At 40.3% G+C, this 22,496-nt stretch overlaps 2 protein-coding genes across 2 annotated transcripts; both read left to right on the plus strand.

Moving 5' to 3' along the window:
• Positions 1 to 568: 568 nt before the first annotated feature.
• Positions 569 to 6,841, plus strand: ube2g1a (ubiquitin-conjugating enzyme E2G 1a (UBC7 homolog, yeast)). The gene is made up of 6 exons (XM_034099459.2): positions 569 to 805; positions 3,179 to 3,281; positions 3,422 to 3,519; positions 3,992 to 4,170; positions 5,024 to 5,144; positions 5,599 to 6,841. The coding sequence occupies exons 1-5, from the start codon at positions 760 to 762 to the stop codon at positions 5,108 to 5,110; spliced, it is 513 nt and encodes a 170-aa protein (XP_033955350.1). The 5' UTR covers positions 569 to 759; the 3' UTR covers positions 5,111 to 5,144; positions 5,599 to 6,841.
• A 1,104-nt stretch (positions 6,842 to 7,945) lies between these two features.
• ankfy1 (ankyrin repeat and FYVE domain containing 1) lies at positions 7,946 to 22,492 on the plus strand. The gene is made up of 25 exons (XM_034098569.2): positions 7,946 to 8,040; positions 9,961 to 10,168; positions 10,719 to 10,837; positions 11,537 to 11,672; positions 11,825 to 11,948; positions 12,959 to 13,108; positions 13,231 to 13,396; positions 13,596 to 13,800; positions 13,877 to 13,945; positions 14,293 to 14,495; positions 14,595 to 14,692; positions 15,426 to 15,627; positions 15,771 to 15,869; positions 16,004 to 16,157; positions 16,735 to 16,903; positions 17,404 to 17,522; positions 17,655 to 17,811; positions 17,929 to 18,129; positions 18,740 to 18,916; positions 19,023 to 19,170; positions 19,599 to 19,689; positions 19,892 to 20,016; positions 20,099 to 20,245; positions 20,799 to 20,889; positions 20,974 to 22,492. The coding sequence occupies exons 1-25, from the start codon at positions 8,031 to 8,033 to the stop codon at positions 21,107 to 21,109; spliced, it is 3,504 nt and encodes a 1,167-aa protein (XP_033954460.1). The 5' UTR covers positions 7,946 to 8,030; the 3' UTR covers positions 21,110 to 22,492.
• Positions 22,493 to 22,496: the final 4 nt, after the last annotated feature.

Genomic DNA, 22,496 nt, shown 5'->3' on the forward strand with positions numbered 1-22,496 from the left:
TGTAGTGCTAGAATTCAACCGTAAATGACAGTAATCAATTTGTCTTTATTCTTCTCGTATTCTGCAGAAGAATATCCATAGTTCCACATCTCCAAGCACCCATCCATATAACTGACTGATCTTCGACGTGTTCAACCTGGAAGACATCTGGACATCAGTCATCTTTTTTTTTGTAATTGAATTTATCAAGGGATTTACCATAATGTGTCACATAAATGCTGTCCTCTTTGAAAACACTCTTAGACTCTATGGTAATTTCTAAGAAAGCCATTATTTCAAAGCATATTGACAAGACAAACGCTGCTTTATAGCTTATAGAAAATATAAGCTGACAAACATCTATTGTCAGTTCAAAATACAATCATGAGATGCAGGGCGAGATATTGAAAATAAGAAGTATTAATGACAAGAGGAAAGAAAAGGAAATTGTAAAAATCTGACAATATTTTGTGGGAAATGTTTACAATCGTCCAAGAAGAACAGAGTTGTTACAAAAAAATCCAAGGGAAGATAGAAATTGAAATGTAATATATATCCAGATGGTGGCAGTAATGCATGCCGGCTTCTGTGAAATACCAACGAAGAAGAGGAAGAAGAAACAGCAGCAGTAGCAGCAGCAGGAGGAGGCGGCGACGAAGAAGAATGACGAGAATACTAAACTGAAAATAGAGGGACGAAGTACACTTTAGTCAACGTTAAATTAACGCTGTTAACTCAAAACATTACCTTTGAACAAAGCGGCATTACATTTGCTAAACTATGACAGAGCCTCAGTCTGCGCTGTTACTCAGGAGACAGCTTGCAGGTAACGTTAATTATGAAACCTTGGTGGTAACTGATGCTGGCTGCCGAGCTAACGATGAGCCGCCGCCGTTAGCTGTGATTCAAACGATGGTGCTACTGGCGCAAACTGTTTTCTTCAGCCTTTCACACTAACGCCAATGACAAATAAACTGCGCTGACTTTATAGCAGTGGTCGTCGACAATTAACAACATCCAGTGTGTTGAGAGACCAACTCTTTTGTATTAAGACGTTACATACTGTTTTCAGTTGAAAGCCGCTGTCAGAAGTCCCAGCGACTTTCTAGTGTCGTGCTAGCTTAAAGCAGCTAGCATCACGTTAGCCTCTAGCTGGCTTGACTGAGTCGATGTGTTTACATATATTTCAACAGACATAACAAGTAGTGTTTCATTGTATAGACACGGTGTTCGCTAGTTATGTGATCAGCCTGATGTTAGTTCATATATGTATGTATACAATAAAATAATGTTCCACTAAATTACCCAATGGTGTTGGCAAACCGTATTTAATTGTTAACATAATACTCGCTCCAGTTAGTAGCTGCTGTCACTGTTGTTAGCTTCAACACGCCTAGCTAACGAGCTAATCTCGCATTATCTATATTCGCAGTTTTAGCAGAGACAGTCTGCCAATTGCATTTGACATATTTCTAAGAACACTTGAGTGGAACAACGCATCATGTAACTTGTTTGGTTTGTAGCACTAATTTGACATTTGCGGTTGAGATTGTTTATTCCATCAGAAGCCTTTCAGGGACATAATGTGCTCTAGTGTAGCTTTATAAGGATATTCTGAGTAGGACTTGATTGCAATGAGGTAACTAATCTGATGTCACAAATGTTTAGTTGCCTCCCTATAAGCACTTGGAACAATTGCAGAGGATGTTTATTGTCCTTTTGTTGCAGACATACACTTATAACAGAATCCAGTGTAGCATTGATACTCACTTACTGGTATTCTCTACCCAATGCATCAGTGCTTGTGAAGTAATCTTAAAGCCTCCGAGTTCACTTGTGACATAGAGGCAGCTATTTTAAAAAATTGAACATACAGAAAGGTAGACTAGAAGTTAATGTGTTCACTGACTGACCAATAAAACATCTATATCTCTGAGGACTTTATAGATAAAGCCCTGTGGCTGTGTGGCGTAGTGGTTTGTCTGCAGGTGCTCGGATCAGGTTCAAACCCCACTGCAGTCAGCATGTCGTTGTGTCCCTGGGCAAGACACTTCACCCCAAATTGCCCCTGTGGGGATTGTCCACAGTATTGAGTATGTACGTCGCTTTGGATAAAAGCGTGTAACAAGTAACATGTATTACTACTATCTAGTGGAGTACTACTACTAACAAAATTAATCTATTATTATTATTATTACTAATACACTAATGTACAGTATGTGCCCTACTGCACAGGTACTTGATGTCCCAAGCCGTGCCAACAAACAAATAATAGAAGTTTATAATCCTTTTACCTGAATCTGCATCAAATAAATAAAAGAAAGAGATGGACAGTTATCTCCATTTATTCACAATAATTTCCCAAACACTTTAAAGTAAACATTTAAATCCAACTCGTGAATTGTTGAAATCATTAAAAAGGCAAGGAATATAAAAAAAAAAACACTATTTAATTACTCTAATTATAGTGATACAAATGTTTTGTGGTGATCAGATTTGGGAACAATTTGAGAGAAACATGTCTTAAAACACTGAAAATCTGTGTAGGCGGATATGTTGTTGATAATATTACTTAATTCCCTAGATTTCTTGAATCTTGGGAAAAAAAATATTTTATGCCTCACTGTTCCGAAATGTTGAGCAAAACATAACCATCTTTATAAATGAGCACACACCGGCATAATTTAAACCGAAATTAATCCGATCATCCTAAAACGAATACATGCAAATAGGACTAACATCCTAACTTTTTTGTAAGCGGTGAAAAGCCCACAGGGTTTACAATAATCACATACAATTGACTGTCACTCTACCCTTTTACATTTTTCCTTAGACCAACATAAACTGAATGACAGGATTTTAGATTGAGCTCAGAATCAGTATTCTGCACAAGTGTTGATGGTTTATTTAAGTTTGTTAATATTCTATTAGTAATAATACATGTTGAAATGCAAGAACAGTTAAGAGTTACAAAGGGAAATATGTCTCTAGAATTGCAGCTTGATCCAGTAAGTGAGTAGGAGTTGGCTGAATAGGATGGTGTGTGGTTTCAGCAACAAGAAGCTCCATTCACACCCCCAAGCAAGGCCTCCATAGACAAGGGTTTTAAGGCACAACATCCTTGTAATTTACATTCTGTAGGAACTATAATAAAATGAGCTAATGGCAATTTGAATCTGGCTTTTGTTTTTATACCTAGAGCTAAACAAAAACCCAGTGGAAGGATTCTCAGCTGGCCTGATTGAGGATAATGATCTCTACAGGTGGGAAGTACTGATCATCGGGCCTCCAGACACACTGTAGTAAGTTTACCAAATTACAATAAAAATATGTTTATGTTGGGCCTGGCAACTCTTATTATTGCTCCTCAGTTGCTGTGGATGCTGTGACATTTACACAAAATGCACTTTTTAAAATATTGATTATTCTCTTTTTTCCACAGTGAAGGCGGTGTGTTTAAAGCTCATCTGACATTTCCCAAAGATTATCCTCTCAGGCCACCTAAAATGAAATTCATCACAGATATTTGGCATCCTAATGGTAGGTACAGCTGTCTGCTTCTGTTTGTAGTAAGACAACCCCTCTAAAATATTTAAATATTTCCTAGGGTTTCATTTCAGAAATGTTTAGGATTTTTTATTTTTGTGATATGCATAAATGCTTATGATAACAGGTGTTTGTTAGTTTTTTTAATTAAAGTCAGAAGAATACAAATAATGTCAATATAACGCTGTACCAGGGATACCTTTTATTTACAAGTTATAGAATAAGGTAAGTCTTGCAAAAAAATGCAATCAATGTGACAAAAATAAACTTAAAAATGACAGACATTTTTCATAGGTACTGCCTAAGAACAATATCATGAACTGGTTCGGTAGTTGATAAGCTAAATGTCATGTGGACATGACTATATATTGTGTAATTATTATTACACAAACGTATCTATAGCATAGGAAACGCAAATAGAATTTTCTGCTTCACAAGTTTTCATATATTTTCTTTTTCTTTCCAGTTGACAAAAATGGAGATGTATGTATTTCTATTTTGCACGAGCCTGGGGAGGACAAGTACGGCTATGAGAAACCAGAGGAGCGCTGGCTGCCGATCCACACAGTGGAAACCATCATGATTAGTGTTATCTCTATGCTGGCTGACCCAAATGGTGACTCACCAGCCAATGTGGATGCTGCAGTAAGTTTAATTATTTAAAAGGGTTATTAGAAATAGTATCCTTCTCTGTAATTGTAGGATTTTTGTATACCATTTTTAATTTACTTTAAAGGTGGGGTAGGTAAGTTTGAGAAACCGGCTCGAGATACACTTTTTGTTATATTCCATGGAATGCTGTTAACATCCTGATAGCAATGAATATCTGAAGTGCTTTGACAAAAAATCCATAATAAAATGTAATCTGTGGAAGCCGTGGCGCTGTAAAAAGCACGACCAATCATTTTAGCCGGCCCGGCTGAAATAACTGCGTGGCCTACCTGCCTGTCAGCCTTCCATCTGTGCACAAACTTATCTCGTGCCCTCATTGGTCATGTGCGCGTTTGTGTGTGTTGGAGGAGGGGCTCTGGAAGGAAGTGGCAGATTTTTTCCGGTTGTGTATTTTCAAATTCTAGCGCACTCGAGCTGGTTTCTCCAAAATGACCTACCCCACCTTTAAATGTATTTGTTTCATATTATTTTTGTGTGTTTTAATTGTTTTGTATTTAATATAGATGTAAGGCAAATGATAATGCATATTTCTTTGTCTTGTTTTATATATATATCCATTTTCAACAAAGTACATCTTTGGACAAACTGTCAATTAATACAATAAAATAGAAATAGTGTCTGCATGAAATGCATGTGCTTGTTTCTTCCAAACACAAACAAATGCAAGAAATAGCTTATGTATGTGTGCAATGGCATTAAATAGAGCATATATCTAAAAATGCACAAGTAAAAAATGCATGAATGTAATATAGCAATGAAATACAAATGGAATAGGCCAAACACTTGAAAAGATAAACTGAATAGTTTACCTTTTTTCCCTCTGCAGAAAGAGTGGAGGGAGGACAGACACGGTGCATTCAAAAGGAAAGTTGCCCGCTGTGTACGAAAAAGCCAAGAGACTGCGTTTGAGTGATATTTAGCAACAAATCTAGCTTCATGTTTTCAGGGTAAGTATTCTTGACTTCACAAATCACAGCTTCCTTGTGCATCAGGCTAAACCAGTCATTTGGCATGCCATGTTTATTAGACACTCCTGTGCCCTCTAGACGATGTAGGCCTCAGCATCTGTTCCAATGTAAAAGGAGGAATGGAACTGGGCAATAGCTGTGACATTGTTTGAAATAGACATATCGATTCTCCACTAATAAAGGAACCAGAAATGCACCTTTAGTCTTACACTATCTCATCTGACCCTAGGGTGCCACTCACTGTCAAACTGACTAGCATACAAGTACCAATGAGTACAGAATTTATACCCTAACTTTATATTGCACACACATCAAACCGGTGTTATATACTTCATGTATTTTGCCTTGTTATCATTTAATATTTGAGCTTGTTGATTGGTCCAGCTGCTTGCCAACAATTATTTTCTGTTATATCTTGTGGACTTTCCCACAGGTCTCCAATTGAAAATTCAACATGGCACTGTTCCTGCACTCTTCCACCCTGTCGCCAGGCTTGTCCGGCTTTATATTTCGGCAGGAACAGACTGGCTATTGTAGGCTGCAATAGAACATACAAGTGAACACCAAGACTGACCACCGCCAAGCAAGTGCCAACACAAAAAAAACAACAACAAAACCCCCAGAAGACGATAAAACATTTTTCAAGTCTGTGAACTGCTTCAACATTCAGGAAGATATTGTAAAGACATGTATATAGCACAGACTAAACCGGATAATATATAAGCACCCTTTCCATCCATCAAGACACTTAGACCAAATGAAAAGCGCTGGCTCAAATAGATTTATTTGTTTCCATTTTCTCTCTTTCAACCCCAGCATGCGTTAATGATCTTTTAGATAGTTTGAACAGAAGGTCTTGCATAGAAAGAGAGGTGTGAAGCTGTTGGAGGAATATCACCTATGAAGAACTTGATTGACTCGAGAAAGAGATGGATGACCGATGGAGGGACTACAGCCATATTAGTACACGCAGATGGATTCTCTAACACTCAGAGCTCACCATCTACGTGACCCTGATCGGTTTTCTCTTTTCTTTATCTGTTATCTGTCCTTCCTTCCGGCTCAGTTGAATGAAGAAAGGCAACATACCCCGTACATGTTTTGTGCATGCTACATTTCGTTGATCTTTTTTCAAAAGTGCCTCCTAATAAAATGCTTGGCCAATTCACCCTGCATTGAACATGTGTTAAAAAATGGTGTAAGAATACACAGGGAATCTGTATAATTAGGGTGTTGGTAACAATTTAGTGTGGCAATAACTCTCCTAGTATGAAGTGTACACATCTTAATAATCATCGTAATTTTTCATATCCAGAAACAATTTGAGGACGCTTCCCGATATTATGTTATTTTAGCAGCCCCTCTTTTCCATTTCCCTGTTGTCCTCAGTAGGAATTGTTATGCATGCTCTATCGTACCTTTGTTTAGGTTTGTTTTCTTTGCTGAATGTTTCTTGGATTTTATTTGCGAATGTTTTGAGTGTTTGTGTATAAGGAATGTGTGCCCCTTTTGTTTTGTCGCTCTACCCCCTTCATCCACAAACTCACGTTTATTCTGCTCACTGAACTATTGCAGTTATGCCTAATGTACAAAGACAAAATACTGATGTATATTTTTCATGTTATGAAACCTGTCACCTGTAGTAAGTTCTTCTAAAATATGACTTGTTTTCAATATCTACTTGTGTATTTAATTCAGGTATGTTTTGAAAACAACAATGACTAAATGTTGCTCTTCACATAGACAATGGAAACCTTTCCTGTGGTATTAACCAAGTATTTTTCACAGTATTTAAAAAAAAAAAAAGTATTATATTAAGTAAATATTGCATATATTTAGATAATTCATACACAGTAATGCTCTGTGCCTTAGGAATTTATTTAGCTTTTATGGTCAAAAGTTTTTATTGGAAGATTTTACCTTATTTTCCAATAGTCAAAAAACAAATCAAATGTTGCTGATGGAAAACCACATAGCCAAATATTACACTTTTCAGAACTAACATTGTTGCAGTTTATAGGTATGTCAAAACATTGTTGCAGTTTATAGGTATGTCAAAACATTGTTGCAGTTTATAGGTATGTCAACAGTTACGCTTGTTCTGTCTGGCAAACCCTACAAGCACATTACTGTCAACAAGGAACATTGTAGACATTTAATGGAGTAATAGTCCATAGTTTTTAGAAGCATAAGCTAGAAATTAGTACAGAATTGTGTCATATACAGCAGCTCAAAATGTGGAATTCTTGAACATTTGAGCAGACTTTTTACTTAATCAACTAGTATCTTGGAACTATTGAGCTTCTGACACATAATGTATAGTACAGTACATTTTCTATTTGATTTATTTCTGGGGATCAGGCATGTACCAACAAACATAATTGTAAGGAGGTCAGTAGCTGTTTTTCTATACAATGAATGAACCAAATACTTAAGCAGATCTTAATAGGAGTCTCAGATAAAAAGGATACTTGTATCCCTTTTAAATCCACTATGTGTACTTTGTGTAACTCTTACTACAGGAATTTGCTGGCTGGCACATTCGTAGACAGAGGTAGGATGTTGGCAGAAGCTCCTGAAGGCAACATAAGTTTGACAACCGTTTACCAAATTGACCTACAGTAAACCGTACTGCTTTGGTTCAGAAACACCTTTTACAGTTTAGTATTAAAAAAACACATAATTGTATTGTCACTTGCACCACTTATGTAAAATAACATATTTTAATATCCGTGCAAGAAGAATAGGGGAGATCATGTGATGAACTATCAATCAGCGTGTTTTGCGGACCACTTGAACGTAGCACCACTGCCTGATCCGGCTGCTCGTCATATCGCGATAGAGACGGAGCTAACGCTGAGCAACATGGCGGAAGGTATGAGATTGGTTTTTTGACTGTTGGGTGCACTCCCTGTTTTCAGCGTATGCTTGTTGAACTGTTGGTCCGGATCAACCAGTGTCTTGTCAGTTAAATAAACCGTGTATTGTCTGTAGGTAATAATACAAAGCATTGCGACAGCTGAACCTGTCAGTGAGCCAGCTCTGCCGTTAGCTTCTCGTTGATGTTGCTAGCTGAATTTTATAGCTACGAGTTAGCCGAACCGGACAAGAGATGTTGGTGGGTTGGACCGAGGAGAATAATTCCGTTTTAGGCAAATTGCTAGTTTGCTACGTAAGAAAACACCCTTATGTTAACTTACAGATTTGTAAGTAATGTTGGTATTACGGTTTAATTAAATGTCGGCGTCACGAATCCAATCAGACGATATACATTATAATTTCAGTAACGATACCGGTCAACGCTACCTTAACTGTGTCTGTCATTTGAACAAGACAACAAAACGAAACATATTGTTGATATGATACCATTTATGTGAAAAGGAGGGTAAATACATGAGGCAGGAGACTACAAGTGACAGGGTAGCTGTCACTCCCTGAAAGGTGTTACCTGCACAACCTAGCAGTAGTGCCATAGCCAAGTGCACCACCTATATTTGGCCTAGACACAAGGGAATGTGTGTTGTGTGTTCCTCCTTAAAGTAAATCTACTTACAACTTGGATCCAGATAATTTACAATCCAATCTAGGTGCTGTTAGGGTTGTGTAAGGATCTGCCCCATTGCTACCGAGCAGAAAACACATTTGTTTGGACTTGGGAAATACTTTCTGCGTCTGAGCCTTACCTTCAATGGGAAAGTGAAATGAAAAAGAGAAGTCCCATTTTTTTTTTTTTTTATTTTCAAATTGCCCCATCAATGCTTGTATTATGTTGTGAGTAGCAAAGTTTGAGACTATTCTCATCCGTTGGTGTATTTACAGTAAATGCCTAATCTTATTGTTTTGCATAGCCTGGAAGAGACTAGATTATGTTAACAAGTCCTGACAAAGAGGAGTGCATTTCATACTCAACACTTGGTAAGATGCATTGTTTATACAGGGTGGAGAACTGCTTGTACACACAGTTGTCTTGGGACAGATTTTCTAAAGCTTCATGCAAAAACGTGCTTTTAAAAAAACGCTTAGTGATGTCTGCTTATCCTGCAAAGGGAAACTGTGCTTTAGTACATAGTGTATGAATAAGTCCAGTTGCTGGTCAGTTGGCCCTAAACTGCAGCTCCTCCGCATCGCCCTTCCTGTGTTGAGCTGATCAGGTGGTTTTCAGAAGCACCCTCTTCCTCATGACTAGTAGCTGTGCCAGTAACGGTTTACGAGGAAGGACGAAGTAATATGCCATCTCAGCATTCTTTCCTCACTAAAACTTTACTGGTTTAAAGGAAGGAAATGGGCCCCGTGAAACTCTGGAATCAAGGCTGATACATACAAAAGTGTTGTAACACTAAGATCTGTGGAAAGTGTAATGCATTAAGAGGAAAAGGGAAAGGTTTGTAAGATTTGGAAACTTACATCGTGTATGCCCTATGTAGGGAATGCGGACATTTATTTTATTCTGTGCAACGTGGTGACAGAAATGGGCCATAATTTTGAAAAAGAATAATGGATCAAGCCACATTTCTCAAAACAACACTGTCGATGAAAATCCAGTTCACAATCAGCAACATTTGTATTTTTCTGTCCCTTCATATCATCATTGTCACAAATAAAAGTGTGAAATAAATTACACTAACACAACTATAAATTGCAGCCATTGTATTTTTGACCAACCCTTTTACCTGAAAAAGTGGTCCGAATAGTCCCGTTTCAAATTGTGATCAGTTATAAATATTTCTGACCTACTTTTTGTATCCCTGCATCTTTGTTTTGTCCTCTACCTGTCTCCCTCTCCTTGGTGTGGCAGAGGAGGTGGCCAAGCTGCAAAAGCACCTGGCCCTGCTCAGGCAGGAGTATGTGAAGATGCAGCAGAAGCTGGCCGACACAGAGCGGCGCTGTGCCGTGCTCACTGCTCAGACCCCTTGCCAGGGCTCCCCCAGCCCTCCAACTGCAGACACCTTCATCAGCCGCCTGCTGGACATCGTGGCCAACCTCTATCAGCAGGAACAGTACAGGTGAGGACCAGCAGGGATGGAATGGATGGCTTTTGCTTGAGATGTAGCTAATCCAGCAGTTCTGGATATGTTATCATGTGACAGTAATGCGTCTGCTCTGGTGTGACTTGTGGGATACAAGCTGCCTAGCCTATTGCAGTCACATGTGCAAAAACCTGTCAATGTACGTCATGCATCAACGGAATATTTAACCCATACAAATGATGATATTCCTTCTGTTGATTGATTGAAGTAAATGGTTGCATTCTTTCAAAACATCCATTTACAAGCTCTCAAACTACATTGCGATATATTCTAAGTCTCCTTTCCTATATTGACTACTTCATGAATACATCCTTTTTCACTCACAATTCCTGTGAGACTGTTGTGAAAGATTGTAAACCAATGTTTTGATATCGTTTTGTGTTGTTAAATGCTTCCATCATCTACCTAAATGTATTAAGAGTTTTCTTCATTTATGGAATCCTTGTCCACTGTGAAGGCGTTTTCTTTGAGAACATATATATATAAACACCTGTGTTGTTCAGAGATGAATGTGTTTTTTTTGCAGTGATCTGAAAGTGAAAGTCGCAGGGGAGAATCTCAGTGCCCATAAGTTTGTGTTGGCAGCTCGCAGCGATGCCTGGAGTCTGGCTAACCTGTCCTCCACCTCTGAACTGGACCTATCTGGTGAGCAAACTATGGTGTGATGTCACTGTGTTAATGGCGAAGGTTTAAATGAATGTAAATCCAGTCCTTACCTACCCACGTCTATCAGTCAACATGCCTATGGGTTAATATATAATGCTTGAATATTTATTTTGGAGCTGATCAAGCAGACGGTAAAAGTCCAGTATTGTGCACAGTTTTGTTCAGAGTAGGTTTTAGCCGTCCTGCCTATTTCACAGTAAACTTATCAGTCTGGGTTGAATTCAAATAAATATGAGCAAATGCCGGAGAAATGTGGAATACCTCTGATAAACATTTGTTGTTGTTGAGTGTATTCCAGTTTTCAAAATAAAGGAATTCATTTTTTAAGTTGTCCAAACTCATTGTTATATGGGGTGTAGAGTATCTAATTAAATGTGTTACATCTTAAGTAAACATTTTAAGTAAATATTGTACTTTTAAATCATCTGCATTCAATTGGCAACATTAGTTACTTTGCAGGTTCAGATTATTAATAAACATATATTTTCAAATAGTTTATAATGTACTATTCTAAATCAAGAAAACCTGTCAACGTAAGAAGTCATTCAAGTTAGCGCCACCTTTACCAGGAACAAAATACAAATGTAATGTGCACATTTCCATCTCTGAAAATGACGGTAGGTTAGTCATGGATCACTCTGCATACATTTCTGACTTGGTGACATGATTGATCTCCAGATTGCAAACCTGAGGTTGCCATGGCAATGTTGCGCTGGGCATACACGGATGTGTTGGAGCTTACTGAAGATGATGCCTTTCTAATTGACTTGATGAAGTTAGCCAACCGCTTTCAGCTTCAGCTGCTCAGAGAGAGGTCAGTCACCAGCCATATATACTTATTTGCTATCTGCAGGCTTGAATTGAACTTGAATTGATGCTAGGGGCAGCATTACTGATACATAACATCTTTCAGAGGAACATATGTCACTTAACAGCCCATAAATACATGCTTATCTCCTTTGACAGGTGTGAAAAAGGCGTGATGTCCTCAGTGAATGTCAGGAACTGCATACGCTTCTACCAAACAGCTGAGGAGCTTAATGCCACCACCCTGATGAACTACTGTGGGGAGATCATTGCCAGTCACTGGGTGAGCACCTTATTCCGGCAGTGTTTGAACACGGCCGGCCATCACAGAGTTATTTTCCCAGTCGTGTGCTTGAAAAAGCAAGTGGCCCTCATAATAATGCGTACCAAACTGCTATAGAGTGGTGCACGAATGAGTTCAGAAACCCAGACATGTTTTTGCATTTTAACACTTTCGCTTCCTTTGTTTCAACTTAGTTGTTTGTATTGTTCTTGGTTAGATGCCTGAAAAAAGCTACACAAGCTGAAGAGATGTTCACATTTTCCTACGACATCAAATACGTTGGTTGATTCCCCACTCGTCGTGAATGTCTGAAGCTTCTATGTGTCTTTAAAACAGCGGTTGCTTCCAAGCGAATTAGCCGCCTTTTGCTTAGCTGTAGCGATGCGTTGTTTAGCCTTACGTTGGCTTTTTATTCCAGCAATTGCATTTATGCTTTAAGAAACATTAAAATGGTGTTACTATGTGGATATATCCCGCTGATCAAAACATTTAAGTATAATGAACACATAAGCCTCAAAGCTTTATTTCTGCAATATAAAAGATATCCCATTGTGTTGGTCGAGGGAGACATCTCCTAACCACTCTGTAAATTGTTTGGATTATCAGATAATCTACAAGGTAAACCGTTTTCATTAGTCCTGAGACATGAAAGTATGCCAATGTTGAATCATTTTAAACCTGCTGTGTTTCTTTGTGGTTTCCTCCCGCTTCTTCCTTTTTGACAGACCAGGGTTATGAGGCATCTCATCATTTACGATACAATGAATCCAGAGAGGGTGTAGCTCGGCAGGGGTCAGGGTTATCTTTATGACTTTGGTGTAGACTGTCAGCAGCTTCTGACACCTCAGTCTCGAGCTCTGATAAATGCCTTTCAGAAAAGCGAGGAATAAGCTTAAGACATTGTTTTTATCGGAAGATAACAGATGACACTTGTTGACTTTCTCCATCAATGGGCCAGTTCTGATGTTTGACACTGACAAGTTGTTGTTTCATTGCTTGTGTTTTACTAGGATGACCTGAGGAAAGAAGATTTCAGCACCATGAGCGCCCAACTACTTTACAAGATGATCAAATCTAAAACAGAGTATCCTCTCCACAAAGCCATTAAAGTAGAGCGGGAAGATGTGGTCTTTCTCTATCTCATCGAGATGGACTCACAGGTCAGCTCCCTGCAGAGATCCTTTATCAACTGCCTAATAACCGACGTTTGTTACATACTGGTAGAATTGTCATTATGCTATATCATGGTTTATTTTAAGGTTGTTTTTGATATTTTGTCCAGCTACCTGGAAAGCTGAATGAACTGGACAACAATGGTGATCTCGCTCTTGACCTGGCCCTCGCTTGTAAATTGGAGAGTATTGCCACCACTCTGGTTAACAACAAAGCAGATGTGGACATGGTGGATCAGAGTGGCTGGAGCCTCCTGCACAAGGCTATCCAAAGAGGTCTGTGGGAGCTTTTATTATTACAGTTGTGTGTCTTTCTTGAAGAAGTGAAGGTCAAAATGAACTAAAAAGCCAATACTTGGTGTCAATACCCAATGGGCTTTTTTTTAGTGTAATTTTGCTGTGTGAATATAAACGTTAAGAAATTAAAGCAGAAACTCCTCTCTTCCCTCATACATTATTCTTCCTATTTTACCAGGGGATGAGTTTGCCGCCATCTTCCTGATTCGTCACTCGGCTCAGGTGAACGCATCCACAGTGGGAGCGGTTGAAACCCCGCTTCACCTCGTCTGTTCTTTCAGCCCCAAGAAACACTCTGCAGAAGTGATGAGCGGCATGGCGCGGATCGCAGAGGCTCTGCTTAAGACCGGAGCCAACCCCAACATGCAGAACAGCAAGGGCAGGTAGGGTTCTGAGCTCTATGCAAAGCTGCCCAACGGCTCTGCAAAGTATGAGATTTTTTCTTTCGTCTTTTTTCAGAACACCGTTGCATGAAGCTGTGGCCTCGGGGAATGAGCCAGTGTTCAACCAGCTTCTACAATGCAAACAGTGAGTTAAATGGAATAAGTGAATTTGTTTTTGACATGGAGAGACACACACAGCATGCTTAGTGTACAATTAGTTCAACTATAAACAAATTATAATATTATATTATTCCTTGGTATTCATTTTTCTCTCTAACATGCTTACAAAAACTAAATTAGCCAACAATTAAAAAATACCTGAATTCACTAAAAAGATTTGTATAAATAGAATCCTACATCAAGGCAACACTATTTAAAGAGACAATTCAGTTGATTTTTAGGTGACTGTCCCTTTAAGACCATGTGACCCTGGTCATCCTTTAATTTAAATAATCCTGCGTGTAACCTGCCGTAATCTGTCCATCCCGTTAGACTTGACCTTGAGCTGAAGGACTATGAAGGCAGCACATCTCTGTGGCTGGCCCTGCAGTACATCACCCTGTCCTCGGATCCCTCAGTTAACCCTTTTGAGGATGACGCTCCAGTGGAGAATGGCACCTCTTTTGATGAGAATAGCTCTGCAGCCCAGCTTATTCAGAGAGGAAGCGACCCGAATGCACCGGACTCCACCACAGGTGCTGCTTGATTACCTCACTTGAGATTCATGTCTAGAATGAACTGTGCTTTTTAATGTCACGTTCTCATCTTCATCTTCTTTTGTTCACCCCTTGTAGAAAGCTGTCTAATGCAGAGAGCAGCGCGGGCGGGCAATGAGGCAGCTTCACTTTTCCTTGCCACTCATGGAGCAAAGGTCAACCATGTCAACAAATGGGTAAGTGTGAACATTAGGACACAAAACAAGCAAACAATTACACAGTTTCAGTTTCTAATTTCTCAGGTTTCAAAATGAACTTGTTTATTATTAGGATTTGCTGTTTTATGATACAGACTTAGACTTGGATATAGTTTTCCAAAACGATTTGTTTTCATGGGTAAAAATAATATATTTAGAAATATTTTTAGATAGATAGAATCGGAGGGATGAAACCCTCTTTAATGGTCGCACATGCAGAGCACACAGCACACACAGTGACATTTGTTCTCTGCATTTAACCCATCCTAGTACCAGGAGGCTAGTACTAGGAGCAGTGGGCAGCTGTTGTACAGTGCCCAGGGAGCAATGGGAGTGGGGGGGGGAGGGGGATGTCTGGTGCCTTGCTCAAGGGCACCACGGCAGGGCAGGAGGTGAACTGGGACCTCTCCAAGTAGCAGTTCACACTCCATATTTAGGTCTGGTCGGGGACTTGAACCGGCGACCCTACGGCTCACAGTCCAAGCCCCTACTGACTGAGCCACTGCCAGATTGTGATATCTTGGCTTATATAATTCAGATCTCTTACTCTCTTTGTGTCATTTTACTGCAGTCATCAATCAAAATCAGGCTTTTTTTAATCTTAAAAACGTACTGGATAACTTATCATCACATCCTAAGATGTAGATACAATTTTTTATGTAACACTAAAGATCTTATTTGTTTCGGTAATAATCCTTCTACCTTCTGTCAGGGTGAGAGCCCGCTCCACACGGCGTGTCGCTTCGGCCTGGCGAGCCTGACGGCAGAGCTGCTGCAGCAAGGGGCCAACCCCAACCTGCAGACCCAGAAGGCTCTGCCTGAGGACACTGCTGGTGTGGCCATGCAGAGCCCCCTCCACATGGCCATTGCCAACAACCACCCTGATGTGGTGTCTGTCATCCTTGAGCAAAAAGGTCAGCCTTTATACATAAAAGCCTGTAAATAAAGAGCCAACATGGCAGGTGTTTTAAACAACTTCTGCTTTGCCTCACTACGTCTTGTTCCTAAACGTCCTGAAACTGATCCACTAACCTCTCCCTTGATGGCTCTATTGCAGCCAATGCACTTCATGCCACCAACAACCTCCAGATCATTCCAGACTTCAGCCTCAAAGACTCAATGGACCAGACAGTGTTGGGATTGGCTCTCTGGACAGGTACACAGCATGACACCTCCACAGGGATATTCCTTTACTACTTTGCATTCTGCATTATCAAAATCATATGTGAAGTCCATAACCTTGGTGATCTGTGTATATGATGTATGACATGTACAATGTGTCCCTGTCAGGCATGCACACCATAGCCGCTCAGCTGTTGGGCTCAGGGGCTTCTATCAATGACCCTATGTCCAATGGACAGACCCTGCTACACATGGCCATCCAAAGACAGGACAGCAAGAGTGCCCTCTTCTTGCTTGAGCACCAGGCCGACATCAACGTTAGGTAAGGCTTATTTTCCTTTGCAGATGTAAATATTTTTTACAGCCTGTTTTATGAATGATTGTTTTGAGTATTTGGTTTACTGAGGGGAGAGTTTTTTAAGGTTTTTAATACGGAATTCCGAGCATATCTATGACTGTATCCACCATACTCAATATAGCGATGGCTGACAAGACATACACGTGTGAATTTTACAGCAACAAATGAGTAAATGCAAGTTTTCCCACGGCTGGCTTGGCAAATCCCAAATTCAAAGCCTGCTTGGCTAAGGATTCCTAATGGGAAAAGCAAGCTAGATGAAAAACATCTCTAACGTGTGGGAGGTGGTAATATTAAGCCATATGCGCAGTAGTCTTGTCAGAGCATCCTCGCACTCAGCCGTTAAGTCAAATATGATGTGAAAAATCTACCCAGTCTGGACATTTTTTTAATTTTAAAATGGAAATTGTGTAGGAGCCCCAGGGAGTGAGACTTCATTCTCTGCTTATTATGGCAATATATCTTTCCATAGCAAACAGGTGTTCCCTTATATAACAAATGCTCTTTTTTTGTCTTACGTCTATAATTTCTCCACTACCAGGACCCAGGAGGGACAAACAGCACTACAGTTGGCCATTAGTAACCAGCTGCCACTGGTGGTGGATGCCATTTGCACAAGAGGAGGTGATATGTCTGTGGTGGATGACAAAGGCGACCCTCCATTGTGGCTGGCTCTGGAGAATGGCCTGGAAGATATTGCATCCACGCTGGTGAGACAAATGCATACACAGCTAATTTAGAGATAAATGGACCCTCTTAGTTCTTCACACTGCCAAATATTCACTATTACAAAACTGTAAGATAAAATGAAACCGAAGAAATGAAATGAAACCTTAAAGAGCCTGAGGCATAGATACAGGTAGTTGTTCAGGTTTAGTGTTTGGTTTTTGTTCTCTTATGTTAATTGAGTGTTAGTTACATTTAGATAAATACTTTTTGTCAGAGAAAAAACGAGTGAATACTTTCTATTGTATTAAGGAAACAGCAATGATGTTTGCATTTCCATATAACATCCATCACCTTCATGTACATTCCTTCATATCTGTCAGTCTTATTCAAAACACCTGATGGGAACAAGGAATGGATCCAAAAATAAACATAAGCCACTAAAGCCAAAACCCTTTTACCGACCTGTATTCACATCTAAGTGCATCTTTATGTACTCTCGCTATATGACGCTAATAATAATATTACTGTATTTTCTACCCAGGTCCGCCATGGCTGTGATGCGACCGCTTGGAGCATAGGGCCCTCTGGCTGCAAGCAGACCCTCCTGCACAGAGCTGTGGATGAGAACAATGAGGTCTCTGCGTGCTTCCTCGTCCGCAGGTCTGCCAATCTCCTCTCCATTAGCGTTCGGGAAGGCACATATTTGCCTAGTGTGAATATTTTGGGTTTGGAAAATGTCTGTTTTTAACAAAGTTCTCTAAATTAAAATATGTCCGCCTTGTGTGTGTATAGTGGTTGTGACGTGAACAGCACGAGACAGCCAGGCCCTAACGGAGAAGGAGATGAAGAAGCACGAGATGGACAAACACCCCTCCACCTGGCCAGCAGCTGGGGGCTGGAGGAGGTGGTGCAGTGCCTTCTAGAGTTTGGAGCCAATGTTAATGCACAGGTCAGTCCTGTCACATCAGGGGTCCAATTTCTCCCCGTTTCACTGCCAAAGAGATCACTTGGGACATTGTAAACGCATTCTCTTGAATTTCATCTGTTCTCCTTCTATTTCTGTCAGGATGCAGAGGGCAGGGCTCCCATCCATGCTGCCATTAGCAACCAGCACAACGTCATTATACAGCTCCTCATTTCCCATCCGGACATTCGTCTCAACGTGCGCGACCGTCAAGGAATGACCCCCTTCGCCTGTGCCATGACGCACAAGAACAACAAAGCAGCAGAGGCTATTCTCAAGAGGGAGCCGGGGGCTGCTGAGCAGGTAGCACGCACATGCTAAATGTACCACTGTAGCACTTCTACAGATTATAGGGCCAGTGTCCTTTTTCTGAGGGCCAGCTTCTTTTTTTCAATTGTTCCCTCTAGAAAAAGCAATGCTGCCAGCGTCTTTTTTTCTGAGCACACAGAGGTTATTGTGCCGTCCCCAGCACTTCTAATTTGTTTTTGGCTTTATCTTTCAAAAAGAAACTGTCATAACAGAGACTGAAAAGCTCTTTTCTTTGAGCCATTCGGCTGGGCGGACACTGAATGATTCTGCTGATGAGTTTTGTACTTTTATCGCCCATAAGTGGTTCATCCTTCTCGCTCTACGGCTGTCAGATTTAGTGGACACAAGCACGTTCATCCAAAGGGTGAGAGCAGGAATCTTCCGGTTGGAGCTGATGTTGAGAAACTCAAAAAGTATACAGTAGCTCAAGCGGATAATACAAAAGAAACGGCATGTGTGTCATACAAAAGCAGTGAAATATTTTCAAGATATTGTTGTAATATAAAGTGCTTCGAGCTCCTTTTCTGCTGGAGAAAGACACTAAGTGGACGCAGGGCCATACACTATTCTTCTTTCCTGACCTCAAACTTCTGTTTATAACCAGGTGGACAACAAGGGACGTAACTTCCTCCACGTGGCTGTGCAAAACTCTGACATCGAGAGTGTCCTGTTCCTCATTAGCGTCCAAGCTAACGTCAACTCCAGGGTCCAGGACGCAGCCAAGCAAACCCCGCTGCACCTGGCCGTCCATGCTGGATCTGAGATCATTGTCCGCAACCTGGTACACACCTAACCATCTCATGGTCCCCAACATGTTACCATTCATGCCAATTTAAGTGTATGGTGCTCTAAGTATTGTTTTCGTTGTGCATTTTTCTTCTCTCCAGCTGCTTGCGGGAGCCAAAGTAAACGAGCTGACCAAACACAGACAGACAGCGCTGCACCTGGCTGCCCAGCAGGACCTGGCCACCATCTGCTCCGTGCTGCTGGAGAACGGAGTAGACTTTGCTGCTGAGGATGAGAATGGCAATAACGGTACTTACATTCGTATTTATTATGCTTCTGTTTCTTTGTAGTCTGGGAACATTCTATTTGACGTTTGCATCCATTTGGCAATCAAATTGATTAATCTAAACAAGAAATGTATACTTATTGTGCTAGTGGGATTGTGTTCTCTATCTCTAACCAGATAGTGTTGGTTTAGGCAGTTAGAGGGGTCATTTCATATTGTGTACTGGGCGTGCAATGGCTATGATGTCTAAGAAGAAGGGAAACGGTACTGTTTTTTTCTATTATAAAGCCACAACTGAAAGTGGGTGGCAACCGATATCAATATTGAGAATACTAATCGATTTAGGTGACAATCTATGTTTCGATCTCTGAATTGCCTTTTTTTAGTCCTCTGCAAAACTCTTATATATAATAATTGATCATTTTCTTTGTCCTTTTTGTTGTCTCCCCAGCTCTGCATCTGGCTGTGATGCAGGGCCGCCTTAACAATGTCAGAAACCTTCTCACAGAGTCCAACATTGATGCTGAGGCCTTCAATCTGAGGTACACTTTCACAGTGAAAGAATGTGATCAAACTTTGAAGTCATTGCAGCAGCATATTTAACACCACGGTGCTGACATAAAACAGAAACATAGAATATTAAGAAAACAGGAAGTGTAACATTTTTAAACACAACATATAACCTTCTGTAGACTAAGATGTCAACTTCTCCTTTTTTTTTCCAATCTTATAATCTCTGTTTAGGGGTCAGTCACCAATGCACGTTCTAGGCCACTATGGGAAAGAGAACGCCGCTGCCATTTTTGAGTTGTTCCTGGAGTGTATGCCTGAATACCCTCTGGACAAACCCGACAATGAAGGCAACACGGGTACTGTAGCTTGTTTGATTATTGTTAAGAGTACACAAACGGCATACTGTTACCAGAATGACTGACCTGTATTTTATTGCAGTGCTGCTTCTTGCCTACGTGAAAGGAAATGCAAACCTGTGCCGTGCCATTGTGAGGGCTGGGGCTCGCCTGGGCATCACTAATAATCAGGGAATCAACATTTTCAACTACCAAGTTGCAACAAAACAGTTGCTCTTCCGCCTTCTAGGTACATTTTTTTTTGTTCATTTTTGTATTTTCTGCCTCCACTGTGACATATTAACATGCTTTAATGTTCAACCAATGCTTAATTCACATATACAACATTCACATTTAACAAACTGCCTGTGCTGCAACACCACTTTTCACCCTCTGTCTGAAAACCAGAGACCAGTCTGCTCTGATTGGTTAGCCAGCGGGCTCAGTTGTGATTACTCAATGGCGTAGTGATATCCCGTCCCTTTGCATATCACTTACAATGTGTTGGGACTCTAGCCAATAGAAGTGCTAGTGTTTCATAGTGATGTCAATATGTTACAGAAGTAAACAAAGGACAGCAATGGAGGCGTTTCAGGGAGTGTGTGGGAGAGAAACTTCCTCTAGGGAACACGGGGATATTAGCCTTTGCTGACCATTTACATTCACAAAAACCTATATAACACACTACTGGAAAGGAGAAACACAAAATAGCCTAATGGGAGGCTTTAAAACAGCACTACTTTAACTGATATGCTCTGATGCAATGTATTTGATCCCTGTGACAATTTCTTGTTTTTGTTTAGATATGCTGTCCAAAGAGCCCCCTTGGTGTGATGGGTCCAATTGCTATGAATGTCTCGCCAAGTTTGGTGTTACAACACGGAAACATCACTGGTGAGTAGACTGGATTATTGAATATGTGCAATCAATACTCGTCTTTTCCTCTTTATAATCCTGTGTCTCCTCCTTTGACTCCAGCCGCCACTGTGGGCGCCTGTTGTGCCACAAGTGCTCTATAAAGGAGATCCCCATCATCAAGTTTGACCTGAACAAGCCGGTGAGGGTGTGTGACATCTGCTTCGATGTACTAACTCTGGGTGGGGTAACGTCGTAATACAGTGGCCTGGATATCCTCCACCCTCTGACGCTGGCCATGCCTTGGCACAGTTATTCAGGCACACCAGGAGAAGGGACCTCGGTAGTAGAACAAACCAACAAGAGACCCTGGGACAATTATGGACCATCATCTTTATACTATACCAATCTATGAAAAAAATATTATTGTTCTAGAGGGACTTTTCATATAGAAAGTGAAGCATTGTCATTTTGTTTCTGTTTTGATCAAAGCAATTTAAAGTGGATAAGCCACTCTCCAGCCCGATGATGGTTGTTTGTTCATCAGTTTCCCTGACCCAATGATGTTTGTAATGATTGGCTCTTATCACAACAAAGACATTTCATTTCAATGAACATTCAAATCAAACATCTTTTTGGAGGGAATTGTCCTGTTCTCTAATGGGATATTCCACCATCAGCAGCCTTTTATGTGAGCTGCCCAAAGGCAAACATGCAATGCTACAAAATGAATACCTACAAGAGCAAGGTTTAAATCTCTATACCTCCAAATACTACACCTTCAGCATGTTCTGTTATCTTTCATTTTTCATTCTTCTGAGACTCTAATTCTGTATTAACTGGAACAATTTGAGATGTAAAGGGAAAGCACCTCTACTGATTGTATTAAGCTAGCATTATAACATTCAATTACTTTATTGTCTAATGAAAGATGGCACAACTAGAAAATAATAAAATGCATTATGAAATGTTTATTTTTCCACGATTGGTAGAGTCTATCATGTGTGGGCATCAGCTCAATTCAATGGAATGCTTAATTTTTAACATGGCAGGCTGCGAAAATGTGAACTTTTATATCGGAAGATATAAATGTGAGTCCCAACAAAATCTTTAACATTCCTCCTGTGTGTCATTTTGATTTGTAGCCTTAAATCATGTTTTCAAAATCAGTCACCTATAATTACATTCCATTGTTGTATCTGCCATGAGGGCCTCACAGGAAGTTGTGAGCATCGAACCCACAATGTGGCCTCAAGTCGTCTTAACCCACCACATTTAACGCTTCTTGATTTCTAAGCCTATCAGGTGCACTTTATCAAGATCACATGACATTTTCGATTATTGGGGAGTATGTGGAGCAGAGGGATGTGGCCAAGGACTGGGGCCTCTTTAAGTATTGTTAAATTGTACAGATAAATGTGTGATATTTTTGACCACTACAACTGTTTTGTACTTAAATGCAGTTTGTGCTTGTCATTGTGACAAACCTAAATCTTGCCTCTGTTAATCTTTTATGCACATTGTTTAATCTTTTATGCACATTATATTGTATCTGTATGCTCAGATATCTAGCCTGTTTCTTCCTGGTGTATCCTTTTAGAGAAAGGGAGGACAACTTTACATAAAGGTCATCAAAATACAACGCG

This window comes from Pseudochaenichthys georgianus, chromosome 14, assembly GCF_902827115.2.
Source record: "Pseudochaenichthys georgianus chromosome 14, fPseGeo1.2, whole genome shotgun sequence".
In the NCBI taxonomy this organism is placed as follows: Eukaryota; Metazoa; Chordata; class Actinopteri; order Perciformes; family Channichthyidae; genus Pseudochaenichthys; species Pseudochaenichthys georgianus.